The 17,411-nt window shown below is 30.5% G+C and overlaps 1 protein-coding gene across 3 annotated transcripts in view; it reads right to left on the reverse strand.

The window, feature by feature from the left end:
* The window catches only part of LOC129960044 (zinc finger protein rotund-like), a 590,565-nt gene that overhangs the window by 11,980 nt on the left and 561,174 nt on the right, over positions 1–17,411 (reverse strand). For all 3 annotated transcript variants that reach the window (XM_056073066.1, XM_056073063.1, XM_056073062.1), the window contains exons 6-7: positions 733–917; positions 160–292 (exon numbers count right to left, since the gene is read on the reverse strand). In XM_056073066.1, the coding sequence (XP_055929041.1) occupies positions 160–292; positions 733–917 (318 nt within the window). The remainder of the gene's footprint in view (positions 1–159; positions 293–732; positions 918–17,411) is intronic.

Below are 17,411 nucleotides of genomic sequence, written 5' to 3' on the forward strand. Positions count from 1 at the left end.
ATATGGAGATACTGGTGTTGGGGTGAGGAGCAGGACTGGGAGAAGGGCTGTTGGGGAAGTTGACACTTCCAGGATTGGGATGCCCTATAATGGTGTTGGATGTCGAGATGATGATGGAGTCGCTAGTACGGAAGCGGGTTCGGCCCCGTTTTTTCTTACTTGGAGTGCCAGAAGCATTAGGATCCTTGTGGGCCGTACGCATGTGATCCATCAAGGCCTCGGCGTTCAAACATATTTTATGACAAACGGGACATGACTGAGAATTGGCCCCTCCAATAAGAGCCGCATGTTGCTGGAAAAAATAATAAAATAGAAAATATTATGAATATATCAAAATCAATGATAGTAATTAGAAACATTTATCAACTATACTAATAGGGGTAATCGAAAAGTTTTCCAGCACTTTTCGAAAAGAAAATCCAGCACTTTTTTAACATAAACAATGGTTTGTTATCATATAATTAGCAGTATTTCTTTAGGGGAATTTCTTTACATTTCTCTAGCAATTCCGCTCGTTTTTTATTTACTTTATAGTAGCCTTCTATAAATAAATAAATGTTGAAATAATTCAAATAAGTGTGGTTATTGAAGCAGTCGGCTGTTTTCAAAGTCGCCATTTGAAAAAAATGTGGCAACCTTACAACATGCAGCTGATTTAGCTTCAAATTTTATCTTATAGAAAGCAATTAATTTCTCAGATTTCCCCCATGTATTAAAGAATAAAATATTTACCTTTGATCTGTGCGTTCGGAGACTGCTTTCCGAAGCAAAACCTTTCCCACAGATGTTGCAATGGAAAGGCCTATTTTTGGCACGTTCCATCTGACTGTCATGGTTCCGTAAGTGCTGCTGAAGATTAGATAATTGGATGAACGCCCGACCGCATTCAGGAAGGTGGCATTTATACGGTCTTTCACCTGAAACAGAAGAAAATGTACTTATTAAAGATAAGCTTGCGTTTTTTTTTTCAGCTATATATTTTGTTTTTAAATGACTGCTCGCATCAGGCGCATTTAATATTTCATTTCAACTTATTATTTGCACCTTTTATTATTTATATATTTTATTAGGATTTTTGTCTTAAAATGAAATGGCAGATTTCTTATACTCCAATTTTCAACAATAAATATGAGAAAAATTAACGGCATTTCACTCAGTCAGTATTTTATAAGATATATGGCCCCTTATTCATAATGTAGTAGAAAAAACACGCAACATTCGATGTTTCTGCTCATTATTGTCAGTAACATCAAAACAAAGAAAAGAGTTGTTTCACAATTAAAAGTGACAATTCTTTTATTTCACGAAATATTTCATATTTTCCTCAATAAAGAGATGAAAGGCTTTGCACAATAAAACTCGTTCACAGAAATAAATAATTGAAATGCATTCATTTGTCTCATTATGTATGTAAAATTAATATCAACAGATAAATTTTAAGTAACAAATCTTCTTGGAATCTACATTTCATTTAAAATTGAAACAATGTTTCTCCCTCTCTCTCAATTTATAATAATGGATCTTCAATAATACAAAATATAAAAAAAAGCCATTACCTTATAATGGGAGTTTTACTCCTTACTTAAACATCTGTTGCAACTGTATTAATTTAAATTCTCAGCATAAATAACTATTTGCACAAATAATCTCAAGCGAAAGTGAGAATCTAAAAGGGATTATTTATTCACCAGAAATAACACAAGTGCCACGCAACGCTATCAAAATGTCTAATCTGGGCATTTTTATTTCCAATTAAATAGAAGAAAATAGAGGCAATAGGGGTTGTGAGCGAGGTTTTGTGCAAGAGAAAGAGAGAATTACAATTTCAAACTGATAAGTTCATCGCTTTGACAGCGCTTTTAATTTCCATTAAACGATGGATACGCATGGTTGAATTGCAGCATAAACACGGATATAAAATCGTGTGAAATTTTCGAGTTCTGTTTGTCGATTTTGGAGACGGAAGAAAATAAAAAGATTTCTTCTTCTTTTCCATTTGAAGATTTTCCGAGGCAATCACTTAATGAGATATTTGTCTATTCCTGAAGCGTGTTTGTGTGAAATGAAGCGAAGGAAGAGACAGCGCTTTGATAAACACCCCACCCCCTCCGATCTATTGATTCAGCACCACCCCTTTCCTCCTCTTATTCTTCCACAGGTTTTTCTGCGGAACAAAGTATCACGGACTTAAGCTCAGGGTTGTAGGATTTTGCTTCGGCGAGTCGATCCAAGTTTTAAAATTCCACGAGAAGGGGTTTTTCTAATCGGCGATGTTTGTGCAAGGCTCATCCTTTTGCAAATATCTCTCCCACCCCCTTCAGCATTCCACTGCAGCAGCAACCCACGCTTTCACAAGCGCTTGCCGCTTAGATAGTTACGTGGTGGGGGATTTTATTGCATCGTTGGGGGAGGGGGGTAAGCTCAGGTAAAACCTTTGGTGTGATGACAGAAAAGAGTTGAATATCGTCGAACTCAGTTAATTGGAGAGTATTAACTTATAAGGGATAAGCAAACACGCTTTCATTGTTGGCCTGGTTGCCTTGGAGATATGCTTTTGCAAAAGGGATCCGAGAGAAAACGCCAGTATGCAACAGCTGCACACCCCCCACGGTATGGGGAAGATAGAAGTAAGAGCAAGGGAGAGAGAAAAGAGGCCGGTGAGGGGATTTCTGGGAAGCTACCGATAGAACTAATTAGTGGATAATGGAGATTTGCATTCTCTCACCCCGTCCCCTTTAAGGGGGGCACTTGGGGGTCCCCCACCCGCTTTTACTCTGTAATTACAAACCTGCGAGGATCGAGAGTAATTAACAGGGGAATTAAAGAGAAGGGACAAACAACGCCAGGGTCTTTTCGTCATCGTTGTCTTTGAACTGCCGCTTTTCATCCGCTCTCTTCTTCCATCCGTCGCTGGATGGGTTTTGTGCAGAATAAGTCGCTTTATCTCTCTCTCTCTCTCTCTCGCTTTAATTAAAACAGAAAAATTCGGAAAAGTGCCGAGCTAATCTATGAAAGAATAATAGATGTTGTCCTAAGGGAAAGAGCTGCCGACACTGAGATACCATCGCCCACACCCCTTCTACCTGTTCCTTTCTCCCTCGAAAAAAATATGAACGGAAGGCCTACCTTTTCCAAAGGATAAACACCACTCTTCTCGATAAGACTCCGATTTTTTGTTTAGGAGAGAGCTTGACGGCCTTTTAAATGATGGTGTTTTGCCTGGATTTGGGCCACGTTCTTTAGAGCGCACAATAAAATCGCTCCCAGTTAAGAGACATGCTTTGGTTCCTGATGGATTATTCAAAGCTCTAGGCGTACATCGCACAGTTATTGAATCATTATGAGATTCCACTTTCTCAATGACAGACATTTAGAAAAGGGCTCGAAATTAGCTTTCATTAAGAGCTCTTTTTGTGGAAAAACTCTTCAGATGTTGCTTGATAGTCTTTTAATTGTTAGTGCTTAGAATTCGAGTCTTATTCTTCTGAGAGTACAATAAAATAGCTTCGGGTAAGGAGTAAAAAAAGTGGGGTAAAAAACCCCAGTGTTTGGTCTCTGATGAATCATTTCGGGTTCAAAACACTGCATCATTTAGCTCTAAAATCATTCAGAGTTTTAAAAACAAAACAAAAAAAATTGCCCAAAGATATTTTAAAGTTTTAAATGCAGCGTATATTGTATGACATATCTCTTTGTTTATCATGAAATTTTCAAACTTAGAATCCATACAATTAATGAAAGAGCTAGAAAATATTTTTTTATAATGCATTATTAAAAGAAACAGCATTTCTTTTCTCGGAAGCGTTTAACAGACTTCACATCATTATTTCTTCATAAATATTAGTGTCACTATTTTATAAAATAATAACGATAAAAAACTAAACCAATACTCATTATTTTGATTTTATTGTAATAAAGGGAATTTCAGAAAAGTATAAATGCCTAAATAAGTAACTGTCTCCTCACAAACTTTTATTTAAGGACAAATTTAAAGGTGATTTTTATATAAGATTTGTGCATTAGAAATTAAGATTCGTCATTCTTCATAAGATTCGACATTATATATATTTAAAAATAATTAATTATTTATCGAATATAAAAGAAAATTTATTTTAATATCTCTTAGTAAGAAGTATTTACTAATGCTTTGTAATGATTTGAAATTTTATTTCAATGTCTTTTAAAAGTACCCAAAATTGAAAAAAAATAAAGGCAGAAATGACGACTGATAACAAATCATTAACATTAATTTAAAACAAATGAATATACCAATTTTAAATGCAATCTAGTCTTACGGTTTGACTAGAGATTTGTCAGATTACCGAAGAGCGTTTTTATTTAACTCATTCTGTGATTTGTCAAGATTTTAAACAACCGCAGGATGTTGCTACTAGATGTGCAGTAATTAAACATAACGTTTGGTTATGATGCATTCGATTCGAATGAGTATTTTTTGCTTTAATTTCTAAAATCACTTCTGTTTCTTATTAATATAACGATAAGAACAGAATTGTACAATTAATAAAAGGGGATGTCTTCATTTGAACGTTTCACAATCAAAGAAATATATATATATATATATATATATAATTATTTAAAATCTTTATATTACGATAAATGAAGTGATGATAATGTCCAATGTATGATATTATTTGGGTATGGTATATCCTGCATGATAAACACACATGACATGAACCTTACGACATAAACACCCTAAGGATTTGTTTTCGCTATGTCACCTGAGACTGGAGCTCAAGACATATGCATACTTCCCTATATATCCCCTAAAGTTTCACCATTAAAATATAGAAAGCTAAGTGGTTGGCATTTTAATAAGAAATGCATTAATTTTGACAATGGGTAACATAATATCCACTGCCAAAATAAATGTTTCAATCATATTCAGATATGATTAAAAATTACTTTCTTCTAGTCTCTAAATTAATAATTGGTCTGATAAACTGATTTATCCAGATGCTCTGATCACTATCATCTACAGATATAACGAAAATTTCAGTTTTACATTTACATTGTGTAAAATCAAGGATTTATTAAGTTCATTTTGAACAAACGTAAGCTACATCTTTATTTCAAAATTTTTAAAATGCAGTTTCATTCAATGTAGTAAATGGTTCAATGAAATGCAACTTAAATAATGCACATGCTAACGATTGCAGACATCTAATTTCACTAAAACTAGATGTGTAATTTAATATAATATGTGATAAAGGTAGATTTAATATACATATATTTATAAATTAAACAGCTATTTTCCTCATGAATTTTAAAATTGGTAAAGCTACAATTAATATACATTTAAATAAGGTGTCACAGCGAATTATTTTATTTACATCAAATGCAATAAAGGGTATACTTTTGAATGCTTTAAGGCCGTTAATTTTCATACTACTTGTAGAACGTATTGGCGGTAAAATAATTATTCACCTAAATTAAATATTTATTCATTTTGAAATATCATGTGCAAATATTTCTACATCAAACTGCCATCAAGAAGTAGAAATTGAAAAATATTTATGCATTCATTGAATCAATTTTTAGCAAATTATTAAATAAAAACTTCCTATTAGAAATGCTGTACTTTCACATATCATATTAGAATTATAACATCAAAATTAAAGCTGCAAGCCCTTTCTTTCTGAATTTTGAACCCTATAAAATAGCTCTGAGATTTAATTTGAAAATATTATGACAAACGATCATCATTCCACTTTTCCCCCAAGGCGTATATAACTTGCCCACCTGTTGCATCAATGCGATTTTGAATACAAGGATTCAGTTTCGTTGTAGGGGGTCGCAAGATGATTTTAATTACTTTACTAAACTCATGAACTAAGCCTTTTTCTTAATTTTCTGTCAGACATTTAACACAAAAAATTTTTTCAAAAGGAGATCCTATATTTTATAGCGAAATAACACAAAAACAAACTATCAGCAGCCAAATAAAATGAATTCTAATAATGCATTTTAAGATCTTTCGTTCTAAGAAAATATATTATTAATTATCGTGTATTAAATACTGATCGAATTCAACCATTATAATAAATTATAATCAGCAAAGAAAATACATTGTACATGTTTGTAATATAATGTTGTAAATAATATTCCGGCTCACTTCGTTCTTATCTGATAAAATGTAAATTCTTTCTCCTCCTCCTCCTCTTGAGCATTGCTCCTTCTATTTGCTTTTATCTATATATTGAATCGAAGGAAAAAAAAGGGCAGTTTCTTCTTGTCGATAATAGATGGCAGCAGGGACCTTAGAAATTTTTCTGTCCCCGAGAAATGGACGGGACTTCAGAAATTAGCAACAACTTAGATGAAGTAATGTCACAAACAAGTTTCACAATTCGGGTTTACAAAAGCTGAGGGTTAAAAAATTTAAGAAATAAAGAATAATTTATAATTTTATGTTTGCATATAGATGAAATAAATCTATAAAGGTTAAAGAAACTATATAGAGTCACATAGGGTTTTTGAGATTCTATCTTTGAGAAGGAGAAGTGATTAGAAAACTTATTAAGTCAAGAATAATTTATAATTTTAGGTTTACAAATGGAGGGCACAAATTTATAAATCTCTCAATACGTTCAGGTATTCGAAATAAATTATAATCAGACAAGTTCTGAGAGCATATAATGATGAAAATTAATCAAATTTTAAAATGTCACATCATTAATTACGTATCTCAACGTCTAAAGCATTTTAATGAATCGGTGCCAGATAGTGATCTATAAGTGATCGAGTTTGCTTATGATTCAAGCACTTGATTAATAGAGTTGCGCTGGGAAATAAATTATAACGATGTAGTGGAGATATTAACATAGCAAATACTTCAATTTCAGGCGAAAAAATAACTTATGAAATTGTATGATTAATGGAACTCTTGACACAGTGATTGCAATCGAATCCTATAGGAATCGAATGATTTGAGCGATTGATTAATTTATTTTTTGGAAGATGATGAGTATAGTTTTAAATAACAAGCAAGTGAACTGCAAATGCATTTTAATCTTTTAAAAATCGGCAAAGATGTTTAGCATGGAAATTTACTTTTTAATAATGTGTATCAATATTATCTAAAAAATCCAGTTTAATTTCCATTATATTTATTAGATGAAGCATTTAAAAGAGGAAGAATAAAGAGGAAAAATTACCGTTCTTTATAGATTTTTTAAAAAAATTAATAAGCAAGGAATCTTTTGCAGATATTTCTAAAAATGCACTAAAAAACCTTCGTTCAATCCAGAAATTTCTTTTGGGGATGAATTTAAAGTAAAATATTACTTTTTATAAAATTTGGCACATAATCCACGGAAGTGCATCAAAACATTTCAAATCAAAAATGCATCAAACAGAATAGCAATAAACTGCATGACACGGTTGTTTTTACACCAATAATGAATCGTAATTTTGTTAGCACAGTGTGTCAATTGATACGATTGTGTTAATATCAAAAATTATTTGATTATCAGGCCTATCAGAAGAGTGCGATTTACGTAATTGCAGACTATAAAACACACACGAAGAAACACTATGAGAGGTTTGGCCAAAAAGTACAGGGGCTTGTGCTCTATCCCGCCCCAATCTAAAACATGCAAAGTGAAGTTTTAGTGTTACTGACCTTGAAACCTCCCACGCATGCGTCAAAAGATCGCAGCTCCCGCCATTTCAATACTATATAATTTTGCAAAATGTATGTGCTGTACTGTCGTCGTATTTGGTATGGTACAATAAATGATATGGAAACTGCACTCGAATTCTTTGAATGCTAGATCTCATTGAATCATAACCCCAGACCCATGATTCATCCACTACGACAATCATTTTCAAAAGTGTTCTCAATTTTCTGTGTATTCAAGGAGATCGACCATAGCAGAAAGCCTGTAATTTTTTTTTGTTGCTTGTTTGCTTGGTTCTCTAGAGATTAACTTCAGCGCAAACTCTGCAAATATACATCAATCTTAAGCTCAGAATGGACTGAGCTAAATCATATCTAATGACGCATTTTTTCAGATAACTTAAGAATAATGATTCAATGACTTTCACAAACAGGTGAACTCAAATCTTAACACTTTCATCTCTGTGCTGGAAGGATAATCTTTTATATGGCTCATGCAAAAGGTAGTTTTTTTTTAGCAAAATGATCGTTTTAGTCAATTGTATCACTTCAATTGCTAACTTCAAAACAATGTTAAATAAAAAAAAGTTAGCATCAGCAAGTAATAATGAAATATTTTGTGGGAAGACACATATTTTAGCAAAATAGGATTTTCAGGCATTCTTCCAGCATAATATACTGAATAATAAATTCCCTCCACAAAAACCCAATTAAAAGAGATCTGGTATATTTAGATATTTTAAATATGGTACAGTCAATTAATCAGGAAGATTAATTGGAAACAAATGAAAAAAAGAAGACATTTTTAATCTGTTATTCTTTGATGCAAGCCACCCTGTGTTTTTTAAAACCTTTTTCAAATTTATCTTTTAAACATTCTTTGAAAATGAACGGATCAAATTCGAAATTTTCAAGAAAACACTCGCACTAAGTCTATTACTGTGATTTAATATTTATTCTGACAGACCATGTTGATTTAATATTTACTCTGGCAAACTATGCTGATCTAATATTTATTCTGAAAAAACAATCGACCTGTTTGAGTGAATATTTCAAATTATTGAACAAAATAGTGAACAAACAACAATGCTTTCGAAATTTATACTTAGTTAATAAATTTATCATATATCCTTTATTTATCATATTTTTTAAAATTTAGTAATTTCTGCTTCACTTAGAATTTTTTAGCAAAAGTATCCCTCTTAGGTTACTGTATCTGTTGAAAACAATACGGAAAGAAGAATAGCCAGTACCAACAAATAGCACTGCAGTATTGAGCTCTGTGGGACGATATCTCTTTTGGCAAAACATAATTTCCTGGCATTCTGGGCATGATATCCTGAATAAAAAAGTTCCTTACGAAAACACCATTAAAAGGGGCCTGGTTCCTAAGCCAGACCAGCTCAATAGGCAATCTAGCTTGGGGTTCCATCATCGGGATAATATTGATCTCCGCTATACGCATGACAAGGTCGCCAAAGTAAGCAATTATCGAAATAACGCCCCATTGGCAAAATCCTCACTAGACCAGGGGATCCCGGCAAAAAGTGTTAGCCCCCGCCAGCCCAGCATTAATTACTGCTTCTAATCGATTTAAATGATCGAAACGAAGCATACGCGCTTATTTCATTTAGGGTATGTTAGAATTGGTTCCAGCCAGGATATTGAAGGCGTCAACGGGAAGAAAAAAAAAACTAAAATACAGCTTAAGAGTATCATTAATTAGATTTAATCCTTCTAAAAGATTCCTTTTTTTCTTCTTCTTATTTTCATTTGGTACTTTTTTTTTTTGGTTGGCTTGAAAATTCCAAGTGAAGTGAAGCTTCTTAACTGAAGGATAAAATTAGTTAAGTACAAATAAGTACGATTAAAAATGTAAAATTAGGTTAAAAGCTGTTTCGATTAGATTGCTCCCAGAGTTGAAAAGGCATAAAAAATTAATATTAAAATTTTTGTACATTAATCTATAATACTAGATTAAACTCTTAATCAAAGTCTGAAAGGGATTGTGATAATTTTGAATAACAAAAGTAATCAGTGTGAAATATCTTCTTATTACCTTTATTAGCATTAAAAGGTATCATTAAATATAAAGTTAATGTAAATACACTCAAAAATATTTCTTTGTGGAATGGGTAAAAAATGCCATTTTAGAATTATTAATCTTGAATTTAAAATGGCATGATAATTAAAATAGGAAAAAAGTTTTTAAAAAATGAAATAATTTTAAAAATGATCAGAATATTTAATATTTTATTCTCAAAGTAATATGATTTGATTTGACATTTTATATCCATGAAAAAAGATTAATGCTATTTCGATAAAATCTAACAGCACGAGCACTTTTTGAAACGAAGTTTTCCGTTATTACTTAAAATTGCAAAGGAAAGATAGGAATTTTTATTAAAATATAGTTTAAAAATATGTTTTGTAGAAAAAATTTGTGGAATAAAATTTTAACAAATATTCTTGAGGAATAAATTTTAACAAAAACAAATATATAAATATTCCTAAATAAGCCTGAAATTGAAGAAAGATTTACTTTGTCAGGAGATAAAAGGAAAAGAATTCTCCTTTCTGTCCTTTCCATCTCTAATTTTATAAGGTTTTGAAGAAAGATAGTGCAGAAATAATGCAACTAATTAGAAATTTAGATATCACAAGCATAGAATAAAAAGTCCCTTTTGAATTTTTAATTTGTGAGCTGTTATGCAGTACTTCGGTATAGTATAGTAGTATACAAATTGGAAAACATTCAACACAAAATCTGTTTGATATGAAGAGACTGTATTCCGCCTAGTTATAGTTTTTTTTTCTACCTTCGATTGTAAGTTTTTAAGTAAGTTTTAATCCCCAAAATTTTCCCCTTCCCCTCCTTGAGCTGGATGGTCCATTTACATCCTCGACCATAATACCCCCCCCCTCCCGAACATATCACTCGCTAATTCCAATCTGTTAAAATCTGCTCAAATAATCGTGTTTACAAGACAACGTAAATAATACAAAATGTAATATATTTAAACGAGGGGTGGTTTCGGTTCCTAGGGATGTGATGGAAAAAAACAGTAGAAGTACATTAAATAGTATTTCGATTAAAATGTGTGTTCCGCTTTTGTAAAAAATTTTTCGAATTACTTGTCTGAATTACATCTAAGCACAAAGCTTCTTCTGAATTAATTTATTCACGCTTCTAAATTATTTTCAAAAATTCTATAAAGAAAAACTTTAGACGTAAGTTTTTTTTTTCTTTTAATCTATTATTGCTACAAAAACACTTTTACAGAGATTCCGTTTGCATGAAACGGAATGGTGAACTTTGCTGAAAGTTCATCATGAGTACTCAACTGAAAGATGCTTCTCTTGCTTATGCTCTAACCCTGCAGTAAAAGTACTTTCACAGAAATCGTGCTCGCACGTATACTATTTTGTAATCACAATAAGCGAGATGTTTTTGTAATTTTCGTAATAAAGAATTATGCATACAAAATTAAATGATAAAAAGAGCTAATTTTAAACATAGTAAACTAGATAAATATTTTTGCAGACGACAACGCTGAATATTCATAAGTAAAATTATATTTTTGTGAATGTCTGATTTTACATTCTTTAAAATAAAGCAAATAGATTAATCATCATAAATATTCATTAATAATAGGTGGTATAAATCAGAATATCAGACATCGAAATAACTCTTCATTGCAATGCATTTTTTATAAGTATTAAAGAATTGGGCATTATTTCTGACGAATAGTTTTGTATTCACATCAGAAGTTATTTTTACAAAGTCAAGCTCATTTAAAAACAGAGAACTAACTTATTTTTCACGTAGAAGATTTACATACCATATCTAAAATTAAATAAATTCCTTAATGAATATCAGCATAAAATAACAAAAAAATAATAAGTAATAATAAATTGCTTTTAATTTTCGAAAGTATTTAAATTGTAAATTTTAAATGAAAATATTTGAAAAATACTTAACAATTTTATTTCCCTCTATAAAAACTGAATTCTGTTATTTCTTGTAAATACAGCAATATTCCAAAATAAAGAACAATTTTAATATATTTAAATTTAATTTGGGTAAAAAGATGCATAATAAATATTTGCACACCAAACAGATAAAACTAATTATAAACAAATTCCTTTAATAAACATAAAACTATCAGCAATGTATAACACAGTAAAGATGACTAATGAATAAAACAATTCATTATTTACATTTGCAGATCATGTTTTACGAGAGGGTTTAATTCAAAACCTACGACGCTTTAAGAACTGTTTTATTTCATGTGTCCGAACAAAAGCCCATTAGTAGTTTTTCCTAAGAACTTAACAACAGTAAAAAATGGATGCATAATGATGCAAGTGGAACTTAACATCTTTAATTTAGACACAAATTCTAAGGTAAACACATGAAAAAAAAGTTGGTTATTATGTCTTGGCTATTTTTTAGAAAAAGGACGCAAAAAATATCCCAAAGGAAAATATGATTTTTTAAGGACGCGGTGCCGTGATAATAATTTAAAAGTTTTTTTAGGGTTCCGTTTGCTAATGGAAGAAAGCTAAGTAAATAGAAAAACGTTTTCTGCTATTGTTAAAGAGTAGCTGGCAGTAACAAACATTTGAAGAAAACATATTTTATTCAGGCTATTATCATAGAAATTAGTTTCGCTATATTTGCTACATTGATTTCATCTATATATGCAGAGCTAAAAATGCATGTATTTTCAGTTCTGTTTAATATATACTGGGTAAATACAAAACAAAACTGTGTTTTTTTTTTTTTTGGTTTTTTTCATTATTGCTAATAAATGCAGAAAAATATTTTCCTTCTAAAAGACATCATCCCAGCTTTTAATAAAAACTCGTCGTTAAAAGCAACATGTACAGTATACATATGTACATTTCGCAAGCTTGATTAATTTTTATTAGTAAACATGTTCAGTTTATAATATAAGTTCATATATATGCAGTTCAATTTTACAAACTCATAATGAATAATCTTAAAATTAGAAAATGATAATAAAAAATTTAATTCATTTTCTTATTAAACGAAGTAAATACAAGAGTTATTATTTTCAAGTCTGCAGACGACATCAAAGAACTTTCAGTTAATATTTATTATTTTTAACAACATGGTTTGTGGTAAAATAGGCTAGACGTGAAAAAAAATTTAGAACATTCCTTAAAAAACATTTCAACATAAATTGAAAATTTTTGTTTCAAAGTCATCATTTTTGTTGAAGCACTATTGCTAATTATACAGTGTATGGTTTCATTTTGAACTATTTTTTCAAATAAGTTTACCATCCTATTTTTTTATTCGAACTTGAACAATACGTTTTGTTATTGCTGGTTTTGAGATTATGGATGCCTAAAATATTTTTATAGAAGGAACAAATGGAAGATACAAAATAAGGATACTATAAAATGCAGGAAATTAAACTGGGCTTTTTGAAATGATTTTATGGTACACCTTTCTAAATATTAATAAAAAAATTACTTCATTCTTGATAAGACCATAAATTAATTCATTAATTAAAATTTTGAAGTATTTTAACGATTTTTGATAAAATATCAAACTTAGGACCATATTTTTGGACAGCACTTTCATTTTAAGGGAAACAAAAAAGATTTTTTAAAAATCTCATTTCATATGGCTTCCAATGGATTAATAATTAAGGATCGGGCATCTCTGGGAAAGCTCGCGGTTATTAATTTAGTCGTTTAATACACACTATTCATATTTTTCGCTTCAATTTGGAACAGCCGCTCCACAAATATACTAATTTTCCTTTTTAAATTTCTTGGTTTCCTGCTAACCAAAAATTATATGAACCAATCTTAATTTTTTTTCTTCTTTTGAACTTTACTTAGCTCAGTAGAGGGAAGGATAGTTTTAGGAATTTTTTACACCTCTCCCGTATCTGAATCTTACGAAAATAATATTAATCATCTTATATTTCAAGAATATTGTTTTCAAATTTCAGGTTGCTATTCTGTTTAATAAACAATTAATAAATTTGTGGGAAATGCATTTAAATAACTGAGAGAAAAACTCCATAAATTTATTTTTAACTATTCATAAAAACTAAGATTATGATAATGATAATATATTTTTTTTGAATTGATAAGAGTAGCTTTATTAATAATCAATAATAAAGTAATCATCTAAAGAAACAGAAATTTTAGACCTCAATTAAAGTAAGTTGAAAGAAATAATGGAATCGATATACCATTTTTCATATTTTTATATTACACTAATATAAAGGTATTTGAGTCATGATTAGCATGACCGTTCACTAGCCAACTACATGGTGAAATAAAAATATTAAAAATGAAATGTGATGGCAATAAAATATCTATATTGATGATTAAATAATATAGTCCCTTTTGAGAATTTTAGAAAATTTGAAAGTTTTATTTCGGTGCGTTCCAGAAGTCAAATTGAGATTTATTATAGAGAAAGAATATTTTCTTCTGATATAATCAAAAGGTTGATGCAAAGAAAACTAGGAGCATGAAAATGAGAGTTTTCTTGCGATAAGAAATCAAATCAGTGGTACTAAATTCTAATCATAAATGCCGATACAAAGATCATTAAAAAAGTGAAGAGATAAGCTTGATTTATTCGATGATTTAGCTGTTAAGAATATTCTGTGAATATTATTAGTCCAGGAGAATGCTTCGGGGTATTATAATTGTGGGTAGTTAATTGTTCTGAGAAATGGTTATTTTTAATAGTTTGATCTAAATATTAGAAGAAATAACCGTTTCTCAGAATAAACTTAAAAAACAGTTTTTGAAATGAAGATTATTGAAAATCAAAATAGTAAACATTTTTTTAAAAATTATTCTCCACCATTTTAGTTTTTAATTCATGATTTATCATTATAAATACCACAGAATCTTGAAATCAATTTTTCTTAAATTCACAAACAGGTGGCGCCGCTGTTATGAAATCAAAATTAAATTAGATTAATCTATTTAAAAAAAAAGAGAGGAAAAAGGAAAACATTGTGGGGAAGAAAGGGATAATTTTCTTTTTTTTGTCTAAGCATCAGGAATAAAAGGTTATGAAAAATAATAAAATAGTTAATAAAATATGTGGAACTAGCTAATGAAATGAAAGATATCCTCTAACCACTTAGATTCACCATAATTTTTTGGAGAACCGCAAGTGACCATAGGGATTTCAACAGACAAAAGAAGTGTTATTTCTGCAAATGCCTAAAAGGTCATGGAAGAAAACAAGAAGAGAAAAATTCCTTGTTCATCAAGAAATCAATACACAATTCATTTCTATGTATTTTTGCAAACAAATAAAGAAACAAGAGAAGAAGAGAAGAGAGAGAGAAGTAGAAAAGAAAAAAAATTCAGGGTTTAATTATTTTTCCATTGAACACTGTTAATTAAAAAACGGCGTCTGCTAGTAAAAAGGATTATAATCATTAATGAACTAATAGAAATGACCTATTAAATAAAGGATATCCTTTTATTACCTTTAGATTTGTCATAATTTTGGACGTGCTGCAGTGGTCAGATACAGAGTGTTGCCAAACTTTAAGGAGAGAAACTACGCCCCCTCCCCCAAAACACCTAAAGGGTTAATAAAGAAACCGAGGGAAAAAAAATTCCCACTTTCGTCAAGAAGTCAGTCCACGGATACTCATTTCTATGTGTTTTGCATATAAGTGTCGAAACGAGAGGTATGAAAAAAAAGCTCAGTCCCAAATAAAAAGCAAAGAGAGAGAGAGAGAGAGCAGGACGGAAAAAGAAAAAGATGGAAAAAATCCGGGGGTTTAACATATTCTCGATTGAGCATCAGTGCTTTAGTAGAGGAATTTGGGGGTGTAATCTGGAGCGGTGAGGTGGCTCCAAAGCGTGTGATGAGGCCCCCTACGACATATGCATGACCATGATTAATGCGAGAAAAAATAGTTCCCGGAGCCGGAGGAAAAAGATCGGAGCAAACCGGAAGAGCCCACCTGCGGAAGTGTGATACGTATCCGCGGAGATTCCGTGTCACTGTCACGGAGCCGTGATTGATGCGCAGACTGATGCGAGGAGCGAAGCACTTGACGCGCCTGGATGGCGACCTCATCAGCTGGCTCCAGCTGCACGACCCGCGATTCAGCTGGGGAGAGAAAGTCTCAGCTAGGGATTAGTTAGGGAGATAGGCGAATCAAACTCCCCAGGATGAAAAGAGATGAAATCGTACCCCCGCGCCTCTCCTCCGAGAGAGAAAAAATGTAAAAAAAATCTAAGGGGGCGGAAGAAACCCAGTGTGGATAAAAAGCGATAAAAAGATAAACGCCACCCCAGTATACACTACACCCTCCGAAATTGTGCGGATTAAAAAAGAATAAAACAAAACAACATTTTTATCTTTCCGGGCATTTTTTAAAATTCTTTTTTTTAAAGACCCTACTTTACCCCCTTCTTTCTTCTACGGGGGAGTTTTTGGATAGAATAATACGGAGGTTTGAGGTAATATAATAAGACATTGAAATTTTTAAAAAAAATATCTGACGGATTTTTTTTTTTTTTTTTTTTTTGAAAGAAGGAATTCTTTTGATTTGGAATCTTTCTTTTCTTTCGAATATCTATCTACTACACCTCCCCCTCCCCTTCATCCATCCACTTATCACTCATTGTTTATTTCAATTTTCAAATTTTCAAAAAATGCAATTTTGTTTGACTGAAATTTTGTGAGTTATAAGGCTATTCAAATGGAGTCATATCGACAACATAATACTTTTTTATTGTAATATTTCTGACAGCGAGTATTAGATGATTACTAGAAAGTATTAAAATCTGCATTTGAAACAAAAATAATGTTTGATGTTTAATTTTACATCTTAATTTACAAGCTGATATACAATAATTTAAAAAATTAAAACTCAATAAGATTAGGTGTTTTTTTTTTAATTCCTGGGAAAGATTTAAAAATCTGCAACTCATTTTTATTCTGAATTTTTAAATTTTACAAAAAGTTTTTGTTTGACTGAATATATTTTAAAGTAAGAAAAAAATTATAAAATTTACTGTTAAAATTATTTGTTTGATTAAAATTTTAAAGGAAATGCACAGCGAAATAAATATTTTTCAAAATTATTGAGTAATTATAAAAATTGTACATCTCAGAAGAATATAAATATTCTATAAAATACAATAATATACGCATGCAAATAAAAAAATATTTTTTCAGATTAATTTCAGATTAACTTAATTTACATACTAATCCACCCTATTATGTATATTATAAAATTAAAAAAAAAAATCATTTTTATTTTTCTGGGAATTTTTAAAACCCTACTTTTCTCCAATTGCCATTTTCATTTCTCAAAATTTCGGAAAAAGAATTTTTGCTTGATTGGAATTTTAAGGGGAAAAAAAACGAATTATGGGTTTAATAAGTTAATTTAATTAAATGTGAAATATTTTTTAAAATTATTATATTATTTTGAGATTATACATATAAGGTGAATTTATAAAATATTGATCTAAAATAGATTTTTTTTATATAAAGTTCTTCCTTCATGGTTGTTATATAACTCCATTTGCATAATCATAATAAAATTGTGCGGAATAAAAAAAAATGAATAAAAAAATTAACTCCCACCGGAAATTTTTTAAAGAACCTTATTTAATGCTTTTTTTTAAATTGGCAATGGGATTATAGGAAGATAAATAATACCACGTGATATTAGAGTGATTAAGTGATATTAGCATGTAAAATATTTTTTTTCAATTTAATTTTACAGGC

The sequence above is a fragment of the Argiope bruennichi genome, chromosome X2 (assembly GCF_947563725.1).
Source record: "Argiope bruennichi chromosome X2, qqArgBrue1.1, whole genome shotgun sequence".
NCBI lineage: Eukaryota > Metazoa > Arthropoda > Arachnida > Araneae > Araneidae > Argiope > Argiope bruennichi.